The sequence below is a fragment of the Dreissena polymorpha genome, chromosome 4, assembly GCF_020536995.1.
Source record: "Dreissena polymorpha isolate Duluth1 chromosome 4, UMN_Dpol_1.0, whole genome shotgun sequence".
Lineage (NCBI taxonomy): Eukaryota > Metazoa > Mollusca > Bivalvia > Myida > Dreissenidae > Dreissena > Dreissena polymorpha.
The window spans coordinates 87,019,072-87,041,624 of NC_068358.1; the positions used below are offsets into that span (position 1 = coordinate 87,019,072).

A 22,553-nucleotide genomic window follows, 5' to 3' on the forward strand; every position below is an offset into this window, starting at 1 on the left:
TAATGAACACCATGGAATATGTTTGTTGCATGTGCAATATGTCATTTTTGTATAAAACAATGCTTACACAGTGATTATCGTCGTTGAAATAAATATTGAACGTGCCAATCATACCATGGACATTTTACACGATGGTCAACATGACCATGTTGTATCAATAGTGTCAATTGTATGGTGATCATATTGGACGAAGAACCACGTCATGCTTCAAACGGTGGAAACCGTGACAGTTAGAACGTCATCCTTTGATACGTTTTGCCTAATACGGTAATGCATGCAGGCGAAACTTAGAGAAAAAACAACAACAATAAAAACGAATAAGCAAAATGATGTCAATAACAAATGAACACATCTATAATGATATTCTATCTAATGTAAGGTTCAAACTTTGGAAGTGGGGGGAGGGGGGCCTTTCAGCATTTTATTTGTACAAATGAATAATCAGTGCTATGAATATATGAAAGTATACTTTATCTTATACGATGAAAAATATATTGTGCAAATTTTATCAAAATAATACATAGCTATCAAAAGATATTATAATAATTGAAAACGGTTAAAGTTATCACTTCGATATTTCATACTTCTTTGACGTTACAGGTCGTTCAAAACTGTATCCACACAAAAGCATTGTAATTTTTCACCCTTAACGCTCTGTCTGTTCCGGTAGTAGTCTAGCCCGTGTGCGGTTTGTGTTGCACGTGCAGATGGAATTACGCAAATAAAATCTTTAACTTTAACAAGCCCGTATTTTGGAACGAATGACCATTCCACAAATATTCACCAGGGACTATGTGCCTTCAATTATACACGATGCTAAATCAGAATGTGAAACCAAAGATCTATAGGTCTTTGGTGAAACATTCAATTTTGTGGTGAACACACATAAATATTCATTTTTATTTAACACTGCTATGCATGGATTAACATCGTGTCTTTACCTTACAGTGATGTTGCTTACTTGTTTTGATGTCTTCGTACAGAAGATAAATTGGAAAAAAATCTGGGAGATAACCAACAATTAATAATTTTTTTTAGATCGAAATTCCAAATTCAATTTGTCGAAATCGATTGAAACAAACGAATAAAAGATGTGTTGCGAGTTAAGTGTGTTAACGTGTATAACAATTACAATACAATGGGATATGAATCAAACGTTTTTTCACTTAAACGCATACTTAAGCCAATTTCAACGAATAGGAACGATCAAGACGAACAATGTGCTCACGTGCAATGAATACAGGAACGGTAACTCAGCGCACAATGTACGTTGAGTAAAGTCCGGGTTGTCCTACTAAACTATTGGGAAGAAAGTTGATGGAAATAAGGACAATATACCGGTGCGTTACGTATTATTTGCAAGACTACCAAAATGACTTCATTATACGATATCCCTCCACTACAACATAGAAAATTATACTGTGTCTGATAATTAAATCGCTTATGTTATGAAACCGGTGGAGCCGTTATCACCTGTAAAATCTACCGCGTTGAATCAAATACCATTCCCATAATGCATTGCGGACAGGTGAGAATTATCTACCTTTACGCAGCATGAAAACAAATAGAGAAAACATTGACAGATTATTTAGTATCGATATGCATTTTATTTACACACGTTAGGTGTTGTTAGATCAAAGAATGCCGCTTTGTTGCTGCTGGACAGGTGTTAATTGGCGGGAATATATGACTAAGAGGAGCAATCAGTGATCTATTATAAAACAATTTAAGCAATATATTGTGATGAAGTCAAAATTGAAGCCTTTGGCTTAGAGTTTACGTTATAAAAGTTCAGTGTATGTGAAGGAATAACAGAGTTCATGTGTTCTTTGGGTGACAAATGTTGTTTTGCCATTAAAAGCGCATAGTGTGTCAGATTTACTGGTGGTGTAATATAAACTGAACCTTATATGTTATTGTGCATAGCTGACATGTGTGTTCAGCTCTTTGTTTACAGATGTTCAGACGCTAAACAAAATGTCAAGACTTTCAAGATTTTTGCCAAAGTTCCTTCGAGGTGGAAACAAGGATATTAAACAGACTGGAGACAAGTCGCAGTGTAAAATAATATTTTTGGACGAGTCTGAATACTTCATTCCTTACAAGGTAATACATGTATTTCTATTTAAGTGCATGTAAAATGTAAAATATGTAAGCATACACAAAATGACACAGGAGGCTTGGGAATCATACGAATGTTTCAAGTTGAATTGAATTACATTACTTATTATTAGAATATCAGGGTTTTTTACCCTTTCTTTGTGAATTGGCCTCAATTTTTAGAAAAATTACTTGCAAACTTTTTTGAAAATTTAAGTTTCAAAGTTCTCAAAAGTGTGTAAAAAAATGAGTAACAGACTTTAAAAAATTGTGACCTATTTTGATTCGCAAACTTCGGAAAATTGTGAAAATAGCCATTTTTTAAGATGGACCCCCCCAATATATTACGGAGACTTCTTACCACTAATACTTGGTGCCAGAAGACCATTACCATTTTCCTGGAGACATTGTACCACATATGACTGCCCATAGCATGTACATTTGTATTTTGATGATGTTATTCTCCTTCATTTTAGGGATGGGGCATGGGCCCTTGCATTGATAAAACACGTGTCATTTTGACAATAACTGACAGTATAATTTTGTGTCATTTATTTTTGCCTTATATTTACAAAGGTCCAACTAATGGATCCAGTTGGCTAGGGAGATGAAGAGAATGTTGCAATTTGACCATAAATTGTGTAAATCACTAAATGGTTATAAACAATATTGTAAATTAGGTATGCCTCATTGCCTCCCACGTGACGATAATGTATGCATGCAAATTTGAATCTTTGTCAAAATTGCATGAATAAAATGTCATTTTGTTGAATTTCAGCAGATTTACATGATAACTGATTGACTGAAATCTCCATGTATATGACGCTATCAACAACATCCTTTGTTAACAAACAACAATGTTGTTAAGACCTCATTCATAATAAATAAGTGTGAACATGTGCAAATGCCTATATGCATTCAAATGTAGACATAGTCTCCAAAAATGGTCCGACTTTGTTCATGCCAAGTGGCAGTGGTCAGGCCTTTTGCTAGCGTATCTACAGACTCATTCCCAAAGTAATAAATTCCCAATTGGAAAAAAAAAAATTACTGAAACAACTAGTTTTTTGAGAAGTGTCTTGTGAATATAATATCTGAATTTTATTTCAATTACATCTTGCTCTTATTATTTAAATTATTATGAAGAATTAAAGAATTATTGTTTCCCAAATCAGTGGACTAATAATTTTTATGCAAACAATTTGCAGTTCACACAATTGCATTTTCCCAAAATGGCCAGGAAAAGGCCTGGTGGTACATATACGAAGTCTCCATTCATGACAATTCTTTATTCTATTAAGTAAAATAAAGTATTATTATAAATAAATATAATATTTTTTAACTTTTGTGGAATAATTTTTATCATCAGGTAAATGCTGCCACAAATATTTGCCTTTTTGTGCAGACAATATTTTAACCCATTCAAATACAAATAGCATATATTGTTGTTGCTCAGTCTCTGCCAACAAATCAGTACGTGTTTTTTTCACCATTTTGGGAATTGGGCCGGGGCCCTTTTGATTGGGGAAAAAACTTTTTTAGGTAGTGTAATTGATAACTACTAGTACTGCATTGCATTCAATATTAATGTATTATTTACATTTTATACATAATTTATAGTTCAACTGTAACTTGGAAACTATGACCAGCATTCTGTGCTTTGTGTATTCACTTACAGTCAATATTTGCTTTTGCACCAACTAGAAGAATTTTGCCACCAAAGCGACAAAGGTAATCATAAATTGAGTGAAATGATTTAATTTTTGAAAGTCAATATTTCATAGGTATTTATATAGAAGCACTTTTGGTATAAGTCCTTTGGAATGTCAATATTTGTAAACTATTTATTCTGAATTCCAACTTATTAAGATTAAAAACTGACCAACCAGTATGGTTGATTTCACTGGAATTAGAAATATTCCTTTATAACTATTACTTATTTTTCTGTGTATTTTAAAGTTCATTTATTCAGATAAAGGTATCAGCAACAAAATTACCAATTTACATGGTATATGGAAGATTTTTTTTCTAATTGGAAAAACTCTTATTTGTGATTTAAAACTCAAACACTTATGCTTTTGTTACTTCAATAGCCCTTTAAGATAACAAAAGGAGGAATGAGACTTAAACAGTATCAATTTCTAATAAGAAATCCTCATTCAGATATGCGATAGGTTTAAATTTGTAAGCATCAATAAATTTGAGAGTTTAATTGAAGGAGTTTATTTAGAGAGGTAATATAATCTGAAATGATTCAGAACGATTTAAACTAAGTTTTCCTTTATTTGCTCTGCAATAATTTGAAAAGTATCAAATGAGAGTAGCACTGAACTTTAACTGTTAACAATAAATTGATATGATGATTTCCATGTTGAAAGGCATATTGAATAGTATGTTTTTTTGCCCAACTGGGAAAAGTATCGATACCAGTCCATTGACCAATAGGGCAAAATGGGCACAAAAAACCCTGAAAAAGGGAAAATTCACGTCATGATGGCTTCGCATTGGGAAATTATATAGCGTATTTAAGTTTTTGCTCATAAATACTTTTAAATTGATAACTTGGTGTTGTCAAGTTGTCAATATTATATATATTTAGTTTTTGTATTTTTTTTCCTATTGGGAAAGTGCTGTTTTCTGGTACTTTAAAAAGAAGGAAAAAAGCACTGTTTTGGTGTTATAATCTAAAGAGTTCCCTTTTCGAACAATGTATGAAAGAAACATTCAAATGAATAAAAACTTGTTGGATATGTATTTTGATATTTTGAGTTTTACTTTGCAGATGTTATATCAGCATATGTATGCGTTAATTGTTAAATTCTTATAGTGTATTTTGTGTTTTTAATTGTATAAAAGTCATGTAAATTGTTTGTATACAGAAGTTGCTCATTCAGATTGTTTAAGATATGTTATTTAAATGTATAGTTAATTCAATATGCACTATAACAACTGAATCATTACACATAATGTTTAACATCAAATTTTACTAACACTAACAATGTCATTCTTTCACCAATACAATTTCATACACAACCATTGTAAAGGTTTACACAGATACATGTATATATATTGGTACAACTGTTCATCTGTCTATATTTAAATTTTTTAAATCTTTAGTTTATTTCTTATAATTTTTTTTTATGGAGTATCAACATTTGGCTTTTGTATATAGACAGTAGGGACATTTTGTGATTATTGGGGAGAATATAAACTTTTAATAAACAAGACTATTGCCAAGCAATATATGTCCCCTACCGGCTCCACCATTGTCAGAATTTTTTTATTAATTTAATTTTATTTGTTGCCATTGCCACCAGCATTCTTGACGTAGGAACAAAACGAAAAGACATGCATAAATCTCCATATTGCCATCTGACCATGTTTCAAGTTTCATGAAAAAATATGAAGAACTTTTAAAGTTATCGCAGGATCCAGAAAAGTGTGACAGACAGACCCACAGACAGACCCACAGAGCGCAAACAATAAGGTGGGGAATTAGGCCAAAGATCAAAGAGTATTTTGGCGAAAAAAAGGCTCTAACGTACCATTTAAAATTAAAGCTCAGTCAGTGTCCGACAAATTTCTTATTTCTCAGGTAGCCCACTGGGCTACAAATAAAAATATTTGGTAGCCCATACAATTTTCCTACAAAATGATAAGAGGCAGGTTTTCATCTTTATTTTATTTCTTCATTTACATATACATAATATGTATACATACATATACATTATACAGCAAGTAGTCTGATGTACACTGTCAATTCCGTAAATCAATGTTACAGTACAGGAACCTTGTTCTTAAATGTAAATGTACCAAAGAAAATCATATACTACATGTAGATATTACATGTATGTGCACATATATGTGTACTTAAAGTCGAAAACGTAAATAAAGCGTTTAGATGATCAATACGATTGACTCGTATGGTGTTAATCAATGAAATTGCCCTTTTTAACAACAAATACCGAGTTTCAAGAAATCAAGAGTATTAAATCATTTTTTTTACTTGTGTCCGACTTTAAGTACTGTCCGAATTTACGTATTGCATCCGTATGTTACGACACTTGTGTGCAGTCAGTATACAATACAATAATTGTTTCAATAATGAAGGAACTGATACAGCGTAACGGTAACGATACAGCGTGTTTACATTATATTTTATTAAGAGGAAATGTCAATGCCAAATAATTCGCGAGATAACCCGGTACTTTAGTTGAAATTCACAACGATACTTTTAATGGAAATTAAATGATCTCAATGTTGTACCAGCTACGAAATTTATATTTATAAATAAATACACTAACGCAAATTTTCACGTGCTTTTATCTGGACAAAGAAATTCATTTATTAAATGTAGAATTTTGTAACCTAAAATAGCTGTACACAACGCGTGCAATCCGTGGCTAGTGATTTACACATGTTGCAATACAACGGTCCTGATTGGGAGCTTATTTCATCATATCTTTAAATAGATCCATATGCTGAAATTCATTTGACACTTTAGAAAATTTCAAACGTTTTTGTTTATGACTCTTATCGTCTATATTACCCACCCATAATTTGGTTTTAAAAATATAAATCGGGCATATATGGGATTATTGATTAACAGTCGATTAATCCAATTATTAATTGACAATGCAAACTAATTAGCAGGTGTTAACCGCGTTCCCACCATTGTTAATAATATTCATTTTCGGTTTCGTTTAATACCGTTTTGAAGAATCCGCTATTGTTTTGATTTATTTAATGTTCGGCGTCCTTGGATATTTAACGACATCAAAAACTTTGTCGCTCTTACTCATTGTTGCGGTTAACAAAGAATTCCATACTGCGAACTGATGTTGCATCATATGCGCCAACTATCCAACCAGCTCTAATTATATTATTAGCAGACAACAAATGTTGATTCTGATCGGATGATTAAAATACACTGTTACTGTGCCGCAAGTGATTGGTGACTGATTAGAAAATTGATTGCACTTTGTTATCGGATTATAAGCAATACACAGTGTACAAACACATGGTCAGCGTGTTTATTCTACGTATGTCTGTCAATAAACCGGGCTACCGCTCTTATAGATTTATAGTAGCCCGGCGGGCGTCAGCTGGAAAATTTCAATAGCCCGATGAAAAATTTCGGTAGCCCACGGGCTCCGGGCAATGGATTTGTCGGACACTGGCTCAGTATTGTCTTCATTCATAGACTGTTTGACGTACTTACTTGTCTGTTATTGTTTTTATTATATTTTTCATGTTGTAACATGATTGAACAAAGAGAAGACATTATATACAGAAAGGTTGTTCCCAACCAATTGACCAGTCACCAGCTGTCAATCAAATAAAACTATCAGCCAATCAGATAGCGAGTTTTCACACACCCCTCAGCAACGCTTATCTAGCCGCCATTTTGTCCGACAAAGTTCAAACACAGCATGTCGTACATATGGAATGGACGTAATTTTTAAGAGTTTACACAGATTTGATATCAAATGCCTGATCATAACTGTTTGATCATTATTCAAAATTGTAGGTGCTATACCCGTACATACTTTATAAAAGGTATTTATTTTACCTTTATTTCTTGAACATCTGAACGAGTAATGAGAAAACAAACACAATAAATAGTTTGACCACAACAGTTGTGTTTTCTATCAAACGTGTTAAACCGTTTGATGCACAATATTATTAAGCAGTTTGGGCAACATAATAATTGCCACACATGCTTATTAATAATCTCAGCGTAATTGTCGATATCATAATTAATAAATGACAGTATGTTGCGCGGATCTCAGAATGAAGGAACATTAAGGCATTGTTAGGTACTGTACACAAGAAAAGAAAACTATTTAATTACTTGAATAATTTCCAAGTATACATTTATTTTCTGTGGATCATTAACAAGGAAATCATTATAAATTGTAAACTTATAAAGTGTTTTAACTAAAGTAAAAACAACAAAAAGGTGATTTCAACGCGGCTTAGCCAGCTTTAGCGACTTCAGGTATAAAATGTACGGCATATAATACAACAACGACAACATTTCTAATACAACATATATTGATACGGGGAAAAATGTGAACATTGCAATGAACATATAAGGTCTATCTTGTTATAAATTAACAAATGCATAATATGCTTAATATATTCCATTCTAATGTTCGTGAACAGCACCGTAATACCAACATTTCATTTTTCGATAGTGAAATGTACCGGTAACTGGTTCTCATTAAAAATACATGAAATAAAATGCATATCAGACTATCTGTTTATGAAACTACAAAAATAGGCCTTTATTAAATTATGATTACAATCAAAATTTAAATTATATCTAAATAAAAAGAATCAGTGTCTTTTTAAAAATAACACAATAAAACAAAGATCTAAACATTTTAAAGAAACACAAAAACCATAATGATATAGATGTGTCATTTGCATTTAATAAAAATATTTTCAAAAATGAATAGCCACCCAATTCACTGTAAGTCTGTTTAATACAAGTTCCAAATCAATATGAAATAAATGTTCATTTTTACAATTGATTTTTATTCAACTCCCTATAATATGTATATGAAACGTTTCTGATAGTTGGTCTGTCGTTTACTCATTTATTTTTATTAAGCCATTTCTCTCTAAAGAATTTATGATTGTATTAAAGTTTTACAAAGTTTAGTTTTGTGTGCGGCTTTAACAATTTATATTGTAGAAAATAGCATGATACATCGTTACAATTATAGTTTTTCACTTGCCTAATCCGCTATCATAAACGGTGTGCTTGTCGGAGTTTTCTGATCACTAGACCACGTGACTATGTGGGCGGAGCGATCAATAATTTGGCGACTGGTCAATTTCATCACCTCCAAGTAGAATGAAGTAATAAACCAACGATTTAACAATTTAATCCATAAAATGTACAATACTACAGCTACAAATGTATAGTGTTTGTCATATAATTATGTAGTGGTTATGTGCAGTATTTCTGTAGACCTCACATTATTATTGGAATGCACAATTTGTGTTATATATCGCTATGTGGAGGTAAAGGTTCGCCTGTATCGGCCCACCCACTGCCTTTGTATTGCATATATATATGTATACCATTAAAATATTCGGCGACAGTGAATATTCTTCCATATTATTATCTTGCCCTCCAGAGGTCATGCCTATCTTCAATGTAGACAAAATCTGATTTAAGGCACAAAAGAAGGATGAGTTACCAATGGATGGGTTGGTTAATTTTATACAAATTGATCCTAATAATACATTGAGGAATGTGTCGATAACTTGGGTGTGATCTTATCTATACACTGTATGTTGACAGCTCTCTTTGGCCATCTTTATTAATTTGCTTTGCAAACACAAAAGCCGCCTCTGATTTGTTAAAGTTTAAGGTAAACAAAGCATTGGAAGTTCAGTCATGTGGAGTGAAATAAGCTAATAATAATAATCTTTTATTATATAGAACAAAAAATGTGTTCAGTTTTTATAACCACTGGAGTTAATATATTCTATCAATCCCTTAATTCAATAATTTATGTTTTTCCAATTATTGGCTATAGATATTCGCAGACAGAATTTGGAAAAAATTCTCACACAAGTCACATGTAGCAAAACTAACTTTAACATTTTTATGCCCATGAAGGAGGGCATATAGTGATCGGACTGTCTGTCTGTCTGTCCTTCCGTCACACTTTGCGCTTAGGTTTCGCGTTTAGGTTTCGAAAAATGCTAATAAATTCTATGTCCCTTCACATAGCAACTTGATATTTGGCATGCATGTGTATCTCATAGAGTTGCACATTTTGAGTGGTGAAGGGTCAAGGTCATCCTTCAAGGTCAAAGGTCAAAGCGGGGCAGTAGGGGGCATTGTGTTTCTGACAAACACATTTCTTGTTATTTAAACATTTATTAGGATTTTGTTGTTTATTTAAGTTTTTAGTGAGAGCACTGTTTGCCTGCCTGTCTGTTCGTCTGTCTGTCCGTCACACTTTTTGATAATTTTTTCATAACTTCTATGTTGCTTCAGATGTAACCTTCATATTTGGTATGCATGTGTATATTGACAAGGCCTTTCCATACGCACACACATTTTTACTCCTTTGACCTTGAACTTGGGTTCCCCTTTAGGTTTCGAAATCTGCTTTTTTGTTTCGAAAAATGCTCATAACTTCTATGTCGCTTCAGATCTAACCTTCATATGTGGTATGCATGTGTATGTGGACAAGGCCTTTCCATACGCACACAAGTTTTGACCCCTTTGACCTTGAACTAAGGGTCCGCGTTAAGGTTTCGAAATCTGCTTTTAGGTTTCGAAAAATGCTCATAACTTCTATGTCGCTTCAGATCTAACCTTCATATTTGGTATGCATGTGTACGTGGACAAGGCCTGTCCATACGCACACAAATTTTGACCCCTTTGACCTTGACCATGAACTTAGGTTCTGCATTTAGATTTCGAAATCTGCGTTTAGGTTTCGATAATGTTCATAGCTTCTATGTCGCTTCAGATGTAACCTTCATATTTGGTATGCATGTTTATATGGACAAGGCCTTTCCATACGCACACAAATTTTGACCCATTTGACCTTGACCATGAACTTAGGGTCAGCGTTTAGGTTTTGAAATCTGCGTTTAGGTTTGGAAAAATGCTCATAACTTCTCTCAAAGCGTTTTTCGGGGGGCATATGTCATCCTATGAAGACAGCTCTTGTTACTACTCCTATAAATATGAGGTCGATATACATCGACGTAATTTTTAGATTTCTTCTAATTATTTGGACTAAGTTTTTACATGAAAGGGTTTTCAATTGATGCTGAATAGGTTTTTGATGCAAGCATTTTGCAAATTTCCTACTTATTGGTGAAGCAAATTAGCTGCAACATTTTGATGCAAATATAAACAATATACTAACTTTTGTACAGTTCAAAACATGTACTTAAAGGGACTAGTTTGCCGATTGTCAAAATGAAAATTTTCCAACTGTTTTGTCAAAGATTAACATTGAGATATTGACCAGATTTTTGGTGTGTGAGTCTTCTTACATTATTAACAGATGAAGTGTGAGTTTGGTTCTGGTCTATTGATTTTTGGCAAAGTTGTGGGCCTTGGACTTAGACATTTTCTCTATAATAACAGCTTTCCAGAGGTATTTTCTCTATAATAACAGCTTTCCAGAGGTATTTTCTCTATAATAACAGCTTTCCAGAGGTATTTTCTCTATAATAACATCTTTCCAGAGGTATTTTCTCTATAATAACATCTTTCCAGAGGTATTTTCTCTATAATAACAGCATTCCAGAGGTATTTTCTCTATAATAACAGCTTTCCAGAGGTATTTTCTCTATAATAACAGCTTTCCAGAGGTATTTTCTCTATAATAACAGCTTTCCAGAGGTATTTTCTCTATAATAACAGCTTTCCAGAGGTATTTTACGAAACACTTTCAGATATGTACCTGATTTTTAGAATGTGAGTCTACCTACATGACTTACAGATGAAGTGTGAGTTTTGTTTGGTTCCATTGATGTTTAACGAAGTTCTGGCCCTTGGACTTAACAAATTTCTGTAAAATAGCATCTGTGCAGCTTCAAAGCGTTGTAGGGGGCATTGTGTTTCACAAACACAGCTCTTGTTTTATTTAATGGTTTGAAAATTCTATTCTTGTCATTATACTACCTCTTTTTTATTCCGCTGTTTACACGTATCTGTATCAAATTAAAAGATTGTTGACGATTATAGAAGAACTTCATGAAGGCCAAACTTTGCGAACAAGATCCTTTAAACACATATTAAAAGAAAATGCAGGAACAAATAACTCAGGATTACACTATTTTGACCACTTATTAAAAAAAATTAATCCTGATAATTTAAAGCATATGCAACTTTCCACGCCTTTTTTTCAAAATATATAAATCCTTGATTTTGATTAAAAATAATAATTGACAAGTTTAAATAATTACATTTTCTTGTGTTTGCTTTTATTCATGAATAAGGGTGTTGCCTGCCGACGTGGGAACGTCTTAAATAATGAACAATCCTAATACTTTGACATTATTTGTGGACCTTTTTTGCCTCAGAAATGTTATTTGTTTTATTGTAACATTATTGCTATGAATGGAAGAAATGGCTGTATGTAAAGCCTTAATCAGCAGTCATTCTGATGTGTTTATTATGCAGTTGACCTGTAGAAATGTTGAAATGCCCAAAGGTTTTGCTCATTAGTTAGCATTCAGCAACTGTGACTCCCTACTAAACTGCTGACCATAATTCTAATGGCCAATTGTGCAGTTTTAATGGCCATAAAACCTACAAAGTATTCAGTTGTCAGTCAGTTAGGCGGACAGTGGGTGCTTGACAGTAACTGACTAAAGGCCATGAAATCCTGCGTTCACGTGAAGTTAGTGGTATGAGCCATGCTCTGGACAAACAAGACTTAACCCTTTGCATGCTGGGAAATTTGTCGTCTTCTAGAATGTCGTCTGCTGAATTTCTTAAACTGGCATTTTCTTCGATTTTTTTATCAAAGAATACTATCAGAATAGCAAACAGTTTGGATCCTGTTCTGTGGCGTCTCATCTGGATCGAAACTGTTTGCAAAGGCCTTTTAAATTTGGTTCCAGCACTGAAAGGGTTAATATGCATCAAGTGTCATCCCAGTTGAGCCTGTGGGGTCAACACAGGCTAATCAGGGACAACATTTTGTACTGTTATGGAATTTTTTGTTTAAAGAAAGTCTATTCCTAATGAAAAGCCAGTCTAGGCGGAAAGTGTCATCCTTTTTTAGCCTGCAGACTGCACAGGCTGATTTAGGACAACACTTTAGGCACATGCATTAAGCCCCATTTTCCCAAAGCAAGGCTCATATTTTTTAAGCATGCTTGAAGACTCTGAGCACAAAGTGGTTAAGTCATTGTGGTCACTCATGTCTTGTCATTTAGGTGATGTCTGTTGTCATAAAGTGTTTATTTAAACAACATCAATGAATTTAATCTAATTTGACAGGAATTTTCCTGGGACAGTCATTGAAAAAATATTTCTTAGCAATATTAATTTCTTGAAAACCTTGGTTTGCAAGGCAGCATTTGAATATCTTGACAACTTTTATTTCCATGGCAACCAAAATCCTTAAAGCAAAAAAAGGGAGCTAGACAGTGTTCCTTGTCTATCAATATTGAACTTATTCAGAATCTTGGTACCACTTTTTACTTATTAAGTATACTACAAATAGGGATATTTTTATGCCCCCGAAGGAGGGCATATAGTTTTTTAACTGTCCGTCAGTCTGTCTGTCCGTCAGTCCGTCCGTCCGTCCGTCCGTCCGTCCAAAAACTTTAACATTGCACATAACTTTTGCAATATTGAAGATACATGTAGCAACTTGGTAGTAGGCATGCATGTGCATCTTATGGAGCTGCACATTTTGAGTGTTGAAAGGTCAAGGTCATCCTTCAAGGTCAAATGTCAAATATATGGCTTCAAAGCGGCACAGTAGGGGGCATTGTGTTTCTGACAAACACATCTCTTGTTAAGTATATTTTCCTTACCTCGGTTACTTTGTAGTATACACATACTTATATACCCGGGCAATTTTATGTAGTAAGTGACCCAACAATAATTAATTGAGCGCCTTTTTGACTTTTGAGATGCCTGACAGGTAGACATATTAATTTATGTGATACATTTCTAGTTGTTTGTCCCTTTGATCTTTATGGATCATGGTAGCATGGTGTTATTTGTCTTTTAATGTGCTTTCTTTGCTTGATAGGCTAACTGCCATGTAATCTTTGCCCAGTATACAATGCCATGCTTTGCCATTGTTTTCTAAATGACTATCACAGCTTTGAATATGAAACCTATTTGTCAGTGTTTACCAGATTAAATTACTTGTCAATTTTTCACAAGTGATTAATTATGCTACAGTAATAATAAAAGTCTTAAACAGAAGGCTGTTACTGTTTTTTTTTTCAGTGTAGCTGTCTAACCCATGTTTTGACTTTATTTGACTTTTGTAAATATTCAATTTTAAGATGAGAATATTGTTTCCTCCGACAGTAGGCCTAAATGATTAATGATTTGTTTTGCATTCGTAAAAAATACATAACTGTTGCAAATAGAAAAAAAAAGATCTGTGTTCGTAATTTGAATAAAAATCGACAAACTTTTGTTTAGTTTGGCGTAATGGATGCTCAATGTTTGGAAATCCCCACATATTTAGGAAACATAAATTAAGTTTTTGATTATTGACGCATATAACAGTAAACATGTCAGTATTGGCGTTAAGCGTAGAATAACTAAGTTTTAATGTGTATCATAAATCCTGTTATTTTTTTTTACTTATAAAACTTAACTGTAGTATACAAAATTACAGCTCCTGCTTAGAAAAATTTCAGCATGGGTCAAGATATAAAGCGAATATTAATAAGAAAGAAACGCTAATAACTTTTTTACTGATGTTGCTGGAAAGTGTGTGGCATTAACAAATTAAACAAAAGTAATAAAATGTATAAATGGCGAAAAATACCTGTTTTAGCACAGACGTCGCCATCTTGATCGTCACATTATTACCCCCTCTGATATTGACCAGATTTTTTGGAGTGTGAATGTATCTTAATGACCTAATTGATCATATTCGTGTTTCAATCTGGTCCATTGATTTTTGACGAAGTTACAGGCCTTGGACATGACATAATAATTTTCTCTTAAAAAGTTGCTGTTCAGATTCAAACCGAGTAGGGGGCATTGTATTTCACAAACACAGCTCTTGTTTGTTCTTTTATATATATATATATACAAATAGCGAGGGTCTACATAAATTTAAATATGCAGATATAAGTGACATAATATGACATGGACTGATATTTTAAAGACTGCAAGTCTTAACTGAATTAATATGCATATTATCAATGAGTGAAATTGTGTTATTGCTGTTTGGCAGAAAATAGATAAACGAGTGGTACAAGTTAATCAGCTTTTAAATTAACTGATATGTAGAAATTTCTTTTGTCAACTCTTTAAAATAAGGATTAATTTTGTTAAAAAATCCATATGTAAATGCAAATAACATAATTGCTATTCTTAGAAAATAAAAGTCTCAGGAACACGTGTTTTTCAAGATATTTTTTGTTTTAATGATGAGAATTCATAGTTGAAAGTTTATTTACCCAATGGTACACAGTTGCATTTTCTTCAAGAGCGATTCAAGAAATTTTTGAACAGCAAAATGTATTCAAATATTAGTTTTTGCAAAATTTATTTAATTTCCATTCTATAAAAAGTAATAACCATAGTTGTGAAAATTGACATTTGGAATGTAAATTATGTCGGTGTTTGTTTGAATGGCAATAAACTATTTATTAACCCCTTGACAATGCTTTTTCAATGCACAAAAATTGATTTCTGCTATTGATCATTGAACATATTGAATAATTTGTTAGTTGTATTTGATTTCATTTGTCACTTTTCAAGACTTTTGATAATTGGACAGGAAAAGCATAGACACAGTGAATATTAAAAGTAAATAACACCTGTTCAAATAATAATACGATGAATTTGTCTTAAACTTTTCAAAATATGTGTGTACCTCTTAAATTTTAGTAATACATACTTCGTCTGATGTCATTTATAATCAAGCCTGTGAACTTTCAACTCATATCAGAGTAAAAGGGCATTAGAGATATACACATTACATCATGTTGAAAAAGAGAATTTTTATGTGTAGAGAATGATTTAGATCAAAGGGATCAAAATCAAGAAAATTATATAAAGGTCGAATTTGAAGTTCATGATGTTGAATACTTATAACACGGTTGAAATTTGTAATTTAAATAATTTTAAAGAAAAAGTTGATGTTCGATGCTTGGGTAATTTATTTCATGCAATTCTCCTCTTTTTCACTTGCCTTGGTCTATAATATCTATTGCCCGGATTCATTTGAGCCTTGCTCTGGGAAAATGGGGCTTAATGCATATGTGTGAAGTGGCGTATCATGGGAAAATGGGGCTAAATGCATATGTGTGAAGTGGCGTATCATGGGAAAATGGGGCCTAATGCATATGTGTGAAGTGGCGTATCATGGGAAAATGGGGCTTAATGCATATGTGTGAAGTGGCGTATCAAGCTTATCGGTACGTCCTATCCGGCTTTACTTGATTTTTATGTAAGAAGAGATTTCCTTTAAAAGAAAAACACCATAAAAGCTAACTGCACTGGCTGATTTGGGATGACACTTTAAGCACATGCATTAAGACCCGTATTCCCTGAGCAAGGCTCACTGATAATGTGCTTTCATTGTGTGCGTGATTTCAGGGTGCTTTCAAGGGCCAGTATGTGTTGGACAAGGCATTTGAGCAGCTCAACCTGTTTGAGAAGGATTTCTTTGGTCTCCGATTCATTGACAGCACTGGACAGACAGTGAGTACTTTTGCTGTTTGATAAGCTCCATATGTGCTAGGTTCCCAATGTTAGATAAACATAATGCTTGGTTCAAACATAAAACGTAAATGTTGAATATAGCAATAGCAGATGACATTTCTTCGCAATATGGCGTGGTGTGATATGGTGCATATGTCACAGCTGCATTTGTGCTAGGTTACAAACATAAGAAACATTGGTAAATTTATGATAGGTTACACACATGTTTGCTACGTTACATTTATCAAAGTTGCATTTTGCATCAAGATATTTTTTATGCTAGGTTAAAAACATTAGTAATAGATGTGTGCTTGATTACAAACAGTAGAGAAATATTTGTGCTACGTTTCAAACATAATAGATATTTGAGATAGTTGTGTGCTATGTTACAATCAGCAGATTACGGTGTGTTATGTAACAAACATGCAGTACATGTGTGCTTGCATGGTTACAAAATGAGAGCTACATGTCTTCTCTGTAAAAATCATCAGATGCAAATGTGTGCTAGGTTACTAATATAAGTGAAGCATGTGTGCTAGGTTACAAACATAAGCGATACAGGTGTGCTAGGTTACAAACATAAGCGATACATGTGTGCTAGGTTACAAACATAAGCGATACATGTGTGCTAGTTTACAAACATAAGAAATACATGTGTGCTAGGTTACAAACATAAGCGATACATGTGTGCTAGGTTACAAACATATGCAATATATGTGTGCTAGGTTACAAACATAAGTGGTACATGCGTGCTAGGTTACAAAGATTATAGATACATGTATGCTAGATTTCAAGATGTATATGTGCTATGTTACAATTGGCAGAAATTAATGAGTGCTACCTATGTTATGAACATTAAGAGATTATGTAATAGGTTACAAACGTCAAGAGATTCATGTGTGTAATTTCACACAAATCAATAGCTATATGTGTGTTATGTTTCAAAACTCAAGAAAAACGTGTTTGTTATGTTGCAAACATCAAGAGAAACAGCCATGTTATGTTACAAACATGAAGAGATACATGCGTTTTATTTTACAAACATCAAAAGAGGCATTATTTTTTTGTTACAAAGACATCAAGGGATACATGTATGACATGTATGTCATGTAATGGACATCAAAATATACATTTTTGCTATATTAGATACATAAATAGGTACATAAATATTTGTTAGTTAACAAACATGAGCAGTACACAGTCATATTTTAGGTTACAAATCTCAATGTACACGTGTTCCATGTTACAAACATCACGAGATACATGTGTTCCAGGGTAAATATTTCAAGAGGTATATCGAGGGGTGAAAGCGAAACAGCTCTAAGTGCATTTTTCAAAATATTGCAAGAGAAGGTTAAAACTGTATCAGATTAACACTTCAAACAGTGAAGGCTTTATAATTTCTAGTTTAAATTGATAGAGAATATTCTGTACATGTATGCTATGCAACTAACCTCAAGAGATACATATGTGTTATGTTACAAGCATCAAGAAATACATGTACATGCATTTTATTTTACAAACATCAAATGATGCATGCTTGTGATGTTACGAACATCAAGAGATATATGTGTCTAATATTACAAACATTGAATGATACAGGCTTGTTATGTTACAAACATCAAGAGATACACCTGTGATATGTTACATACATGTAACAATACATGTTTGTTATGTTACAAACATCAAGAGATACACGTGTGTTATGTTACAAACATGTAATAATACATGTTTGTTATGTTACAAACATCAAGAGATAGAAATGAATATGTGTGTTATGTCACAAACATCAGATTGAGATTTAAATGTGTCTAAGTTCAGTTTTGTTCCATAACTTGCACAAGAGACACAGGTTTGCATGTCTTACAATGTCAATGTTAATTCTTAGTAAATTTTTTAACCTATTTATTTTTGGGGGTATTATTAGTGTTATGATCTGTCATGACTGTTGACACTTTTGAAAGAACAGTACAATTCTAATAGCTTTGATACTATTGTGATTATATTTATAAAAATCTTAACATCTTAGTATTAGAAATATAAACACCATTCCTTATTGCATAATGGTTTTCATAAATGACTACATTTAAAATTAAGATTATTGAAAGAGCAATGACATTAATAATACTAGTAGTACTTGAGTTTTGTTACAGGTCCGACACCTTGTTAGAATTCAACCAATTTGATTTGCAATCAAGCTAGAGAGTTGTTGTTTCAAAATGTTCTATACAAATACTGGCATGAAATATGGACATTCATCATTAATTAATTGTTGATCTGATTGATTTGATTGTTGGTATTAGTTGTAATTTGTAATGGTATTACTCTGTTTACAGCACTGGTTGGAAACCACAAAAACATTGGCATCACAAGTGAAGGGTAAGTATTGGACTGTCACAATTGATCTTTAGATTTTTACATGTTTTTGTCACTCTTTTACTGCTCTCTTGTTCACTGATTGTCAGTCTAGATTGTAGGTTTCAAAGGGTATGTAAATATTATACTAGAAATGGCGCGGCAGAGGCGTATCCCCACACCGCATGTTTGACCCAGGGGCACCCCAGGGTTGGGTGGGTGTGGCCTATTATGGGTTGGTAATGGGGCCATGCATAGCTGAGATTGACCGTATTGTCATAAGAGAGGTTCAGTATCAATTTGAAGTGAATCGGTGTAGAAATGAAGAAATTATAGTAAAAGGCAATTTTGGGTGGGCGTGGCCTATGTGGCAGGGGCGCCCCAGGGTTGGTAATGGGGTCATGCATAGTTGAGATTGATCGTATTGTCATAAGAGAGGCTCAGTATCAATTTGAAGTAAATCAGTGCAGAAATGAAGAAGTTAATGTAAAATAGCATAAAAAAATGAGTGAAAATCTCTGACCCGGCCCTGCCCCAACCCCCATAACTTTTTACCCAGGGGTCAGATCAAAATTCTGTCACTGTTACACATATGCTCATAGCTACCATGTATGTAAGTTTCAAGGTTCTAGTGCTTATAATGTAGGAGGAGCAGGTGGCCAGGACGGACGAACAGACGCACATCACCACAATATCCCCACTTTTTCTTCGAAAAACGTGGGGATAATAACCTTCAAATAAGGACATTCATAATTTTAGATGGATGTCAACAGTAGGAGAAGGGACTAAAAATAAAATTAAAACTTGTTTACTCATCGAAAATCCAAAAATGTATATTACTATTTGATTTATTCAAAAGATATAGACTGTCAGGCTAGCGTAGTGGTTCACTTGCTTCTCACCTAGGCAACCCGGGTTCAATTTATCGTTCCTGGCAGCATGTGAGTTTGGTTGGTGTCCACCATGCCAGACAGGTGGGGTTTCCTCCAGGTACTCCCCCCACAACACAAAACCACATCAAAATTTACATATCTTTCAGTAACAACATAATAGCTGGAAATTGAAGCTATAATTTAAAATTTGTGAAAGTCTAGTAAGTTAATAAGGTAGGAGTGCTGGGGCATTCTCTGAGTACACACATAATGAAGTGTCTGGCTTGGAAAGGACCTCATATACTTCGAAATACACACACACTAAAAAAAAAATAGGGATAGTTGACTAAAAAAAAGAGAGTTTTCTCTTTAGTAAACAAGTGAATTAGGCTGTATCTTCTGCTTTACCACAAATATAATTCTTTCCAGTAAAATTGTAAAGAGAAAAACATTTAACCAAATAAAGATGGTGTTCTTATTTGTATTTTTTTTACAAAATCTCATATTTCCATTAGAGGGTTAGTAAACCGAAAAATATGAAAATGCTAAAGAATCTCGATTGTTTTATCTTTCTTTTCTTGATATGGTAAGGTAACTTTCAATGTCCATGTATATTAAGTTTTGACTTTTTGCTGTCCTTATCCAGATCTGATAAGAATGTCTTATTAATCTTCTTGACCACAACCCTGTTTGCCCAGGGCTCAATCATGCACCAATATTTTGTTTTCAAATCAGAGGCTTTCTTCACACCTTGCTCAGTACTGATATCTCTTGGCAGATTCATTAGTAGGTATAGAAGAAGTGTTTGGAATGGATTATGTTACAGTGTTTTTTCTTTCAAAATTGGGTCTGGTAAGGGGACTCATTTCCAATGGAAAAAAGTATTTTTCCTAAATGGGACCTAAAAATTCCCAATTGAAATTTTCCAATAAAAAAAAATAAGTCTAAACATGTAAATTACATGTATCTCCAAATCCAGCTCTATAAGTAGAACCTTAGAAAATATAATATTGAATTTACTTTTATTATCAAATCTTTAAGTATTTGTAAACATTAAAACAACAACATTAATTTCCCTATTTAAGTAAAACAGATGCATTATATCCCTATCCAAAGGACCCCGGCCCCATTCCCCAAATGGTGAAAAAAACACACTGTGTTAAAGACATGTTCACTTGTGTGTGAAACACTTTAGTGGGTTACTAAATTCTACGCTAGTGGGCTACTTAATTCTCCCCTTACCTTAAAATTTACTTAACCCTTTCCCACTTAGATATGTATTTTGATGCATTTGTAATCCTTTAGAAAGTTAAATTTTATTAAAGACCTTTCTCACTACATAAGAGCTTATAAGGCTTCATTTTCAACCCTTAGATACTGATGAGCAGCAAACAGCATAAAACCTGAACAGACTGCAAGTTACTTGCAGGCTGTTCTGGTTTTATGCTGGTTGCAAAAGCCATTTTCACTTCTCTTCTTATTGGGGAAATGGTTAAGCCCTTAGCTGACAAATGCCCTACTTAATCAAGTTTTGAATAATCATATATTATAGTAAAGTTTCCTTGGAAGTTGCCCATATCCACGGACCCTTTAGTGTCAAATTATTTAAACTACGGATAAGTACATTTGTATATTAAAGTTGGACCTGATTAGATTTTAATGTATACTTACATATTTTAAAGAGGCATTTCGGTAATATAGAGCGGCGTCAGGTTTTGTGTGTCGTCTTGTATTTTCAAACGATATTTTTACACTGTTTTTATTTTACTTCTCAGTTGATTAATAAGCTGTCCAAAATAATTTGATAATAAGTTATTAGACATTTTTATTTTCAATGTTTGTTATTGAAAGATAAGTTCCTCCGAAGGTTGTAGTCCTTATGTATTCACTATGGTTTGTTCTGTTGACAGGTTGCAATATTCCATACACATTTTACTTCGGTGTGAAGTTTTACCCTGCAGACCCATGCAAGTTAAGGGAAGAAATCACAAGGTAAGGATGATAGATATGTAGCAATTAATGCATATGGTGTTGGAGATGCCTAACATAGGTTTTCTAGTTGAACTTTGTGGAAGTTAAAATTCACCATGTAATATGTTATGCGGCTTTGAAACAGACATCTTAAATTGTTGAATTAGGTAATGTGTAATTTAGGTTTAAAGTTAATAGTTATATTTTTTTTATCGAACTTTAACACTTTTGACATTAAGTTTTTTTAGCTCGGCTGTTTTCTGAGAAAACCAGAGATATTGTCACAGTCAGCTAGTTGTGTCGTCCGCCATCCGCAAGAGTCGTGCTCAAACCTTTACATTGGCTCTTAAATCAAAGTGCTTCCACCTACAACTTTGAAACTTCATATGTAGATGCATGTTGATGAGTTCTACATGCCACACCCATTTTTGGGTCACTAGGTCAAAGGTCAAGGTCACTGTGACCTCTTAAATAAATAAAATAAAAATTCTGACAAGCTTTCATTTATTCAAAACTGCACCTGCAGCCGAGCTTTTGCACCCATTATTCAGTGCTCTTGTCAACTTTCCTTTAATTGTTGTTGTTGTTTTTTCAGATACCAATTCTTCCTCCAAGTGAAGAGGGACATCCTCCATGGCCGGCTCCCTGTGTCCTTTGAGGAGGCTACAGAACTGTTTGCTTATGCTGTGCAATGTAGGTTGAGCCCTGCTTTCTTAAAAAACATTTGTTTTCCAATTTTTAGATTTGCTTTAATTCTTAATAGCGTAGTAACTCTTGTATGAAAATATTGCAACTTGTTTGGCTGTCATTTCATGTTACAATTTCCATTGATTTGTTTAACTTTTTGG

The 22,553-nt window shown here is 33.4% G+C and overlaps 1 protein-coding gene across 7 annotated transcripts in view; it reads left to right on the forward strand.

The window, feature by feature from the left end:
* The first annotated feature begins 1,501 nt into the window (after positions 1–1,501).
* The window catches only part of LOC127877308 (band 4.1-like protein 4A), a 75,909-nt gene continuing 54,857 nt past the window's right edge, over positions 1,502–22,553 (forward strand). For 3 of the 7 annotated variants that reach the window (XM_052423022.1, XM_052423025.1, XM_052423024.1), the window contains exons 1-5: positions 1,503–2,106; positions 16,403–16,507; positions 18,844–18,886; positions 21,645–21,726; positions 22,301–22,398. In XM_052423022.1, coding sequence (XP_052278982.1) covers positions 1,978–2,106; positions 16,403–16,507; positions 18,844–18,886; positions 21,645–21,726; positions 22,301–22,398 — 457 coding nt within the window. In that variant the 5' untranslated portion in view covers positions 1,503–1,977. Of the gene's footprint in view, positions 2,107–16,402; positions 16,508–18,843; positions 18,887–21,644; positions 21,727–22,300; positions 22,399–22,553 lie in introns of all 7 variants that reach the window. The other 4 variants (XM_052423026.1, XM_052423027.1, XM_052423023.1 and 1 more) reach the window with 2 other exon arrangements.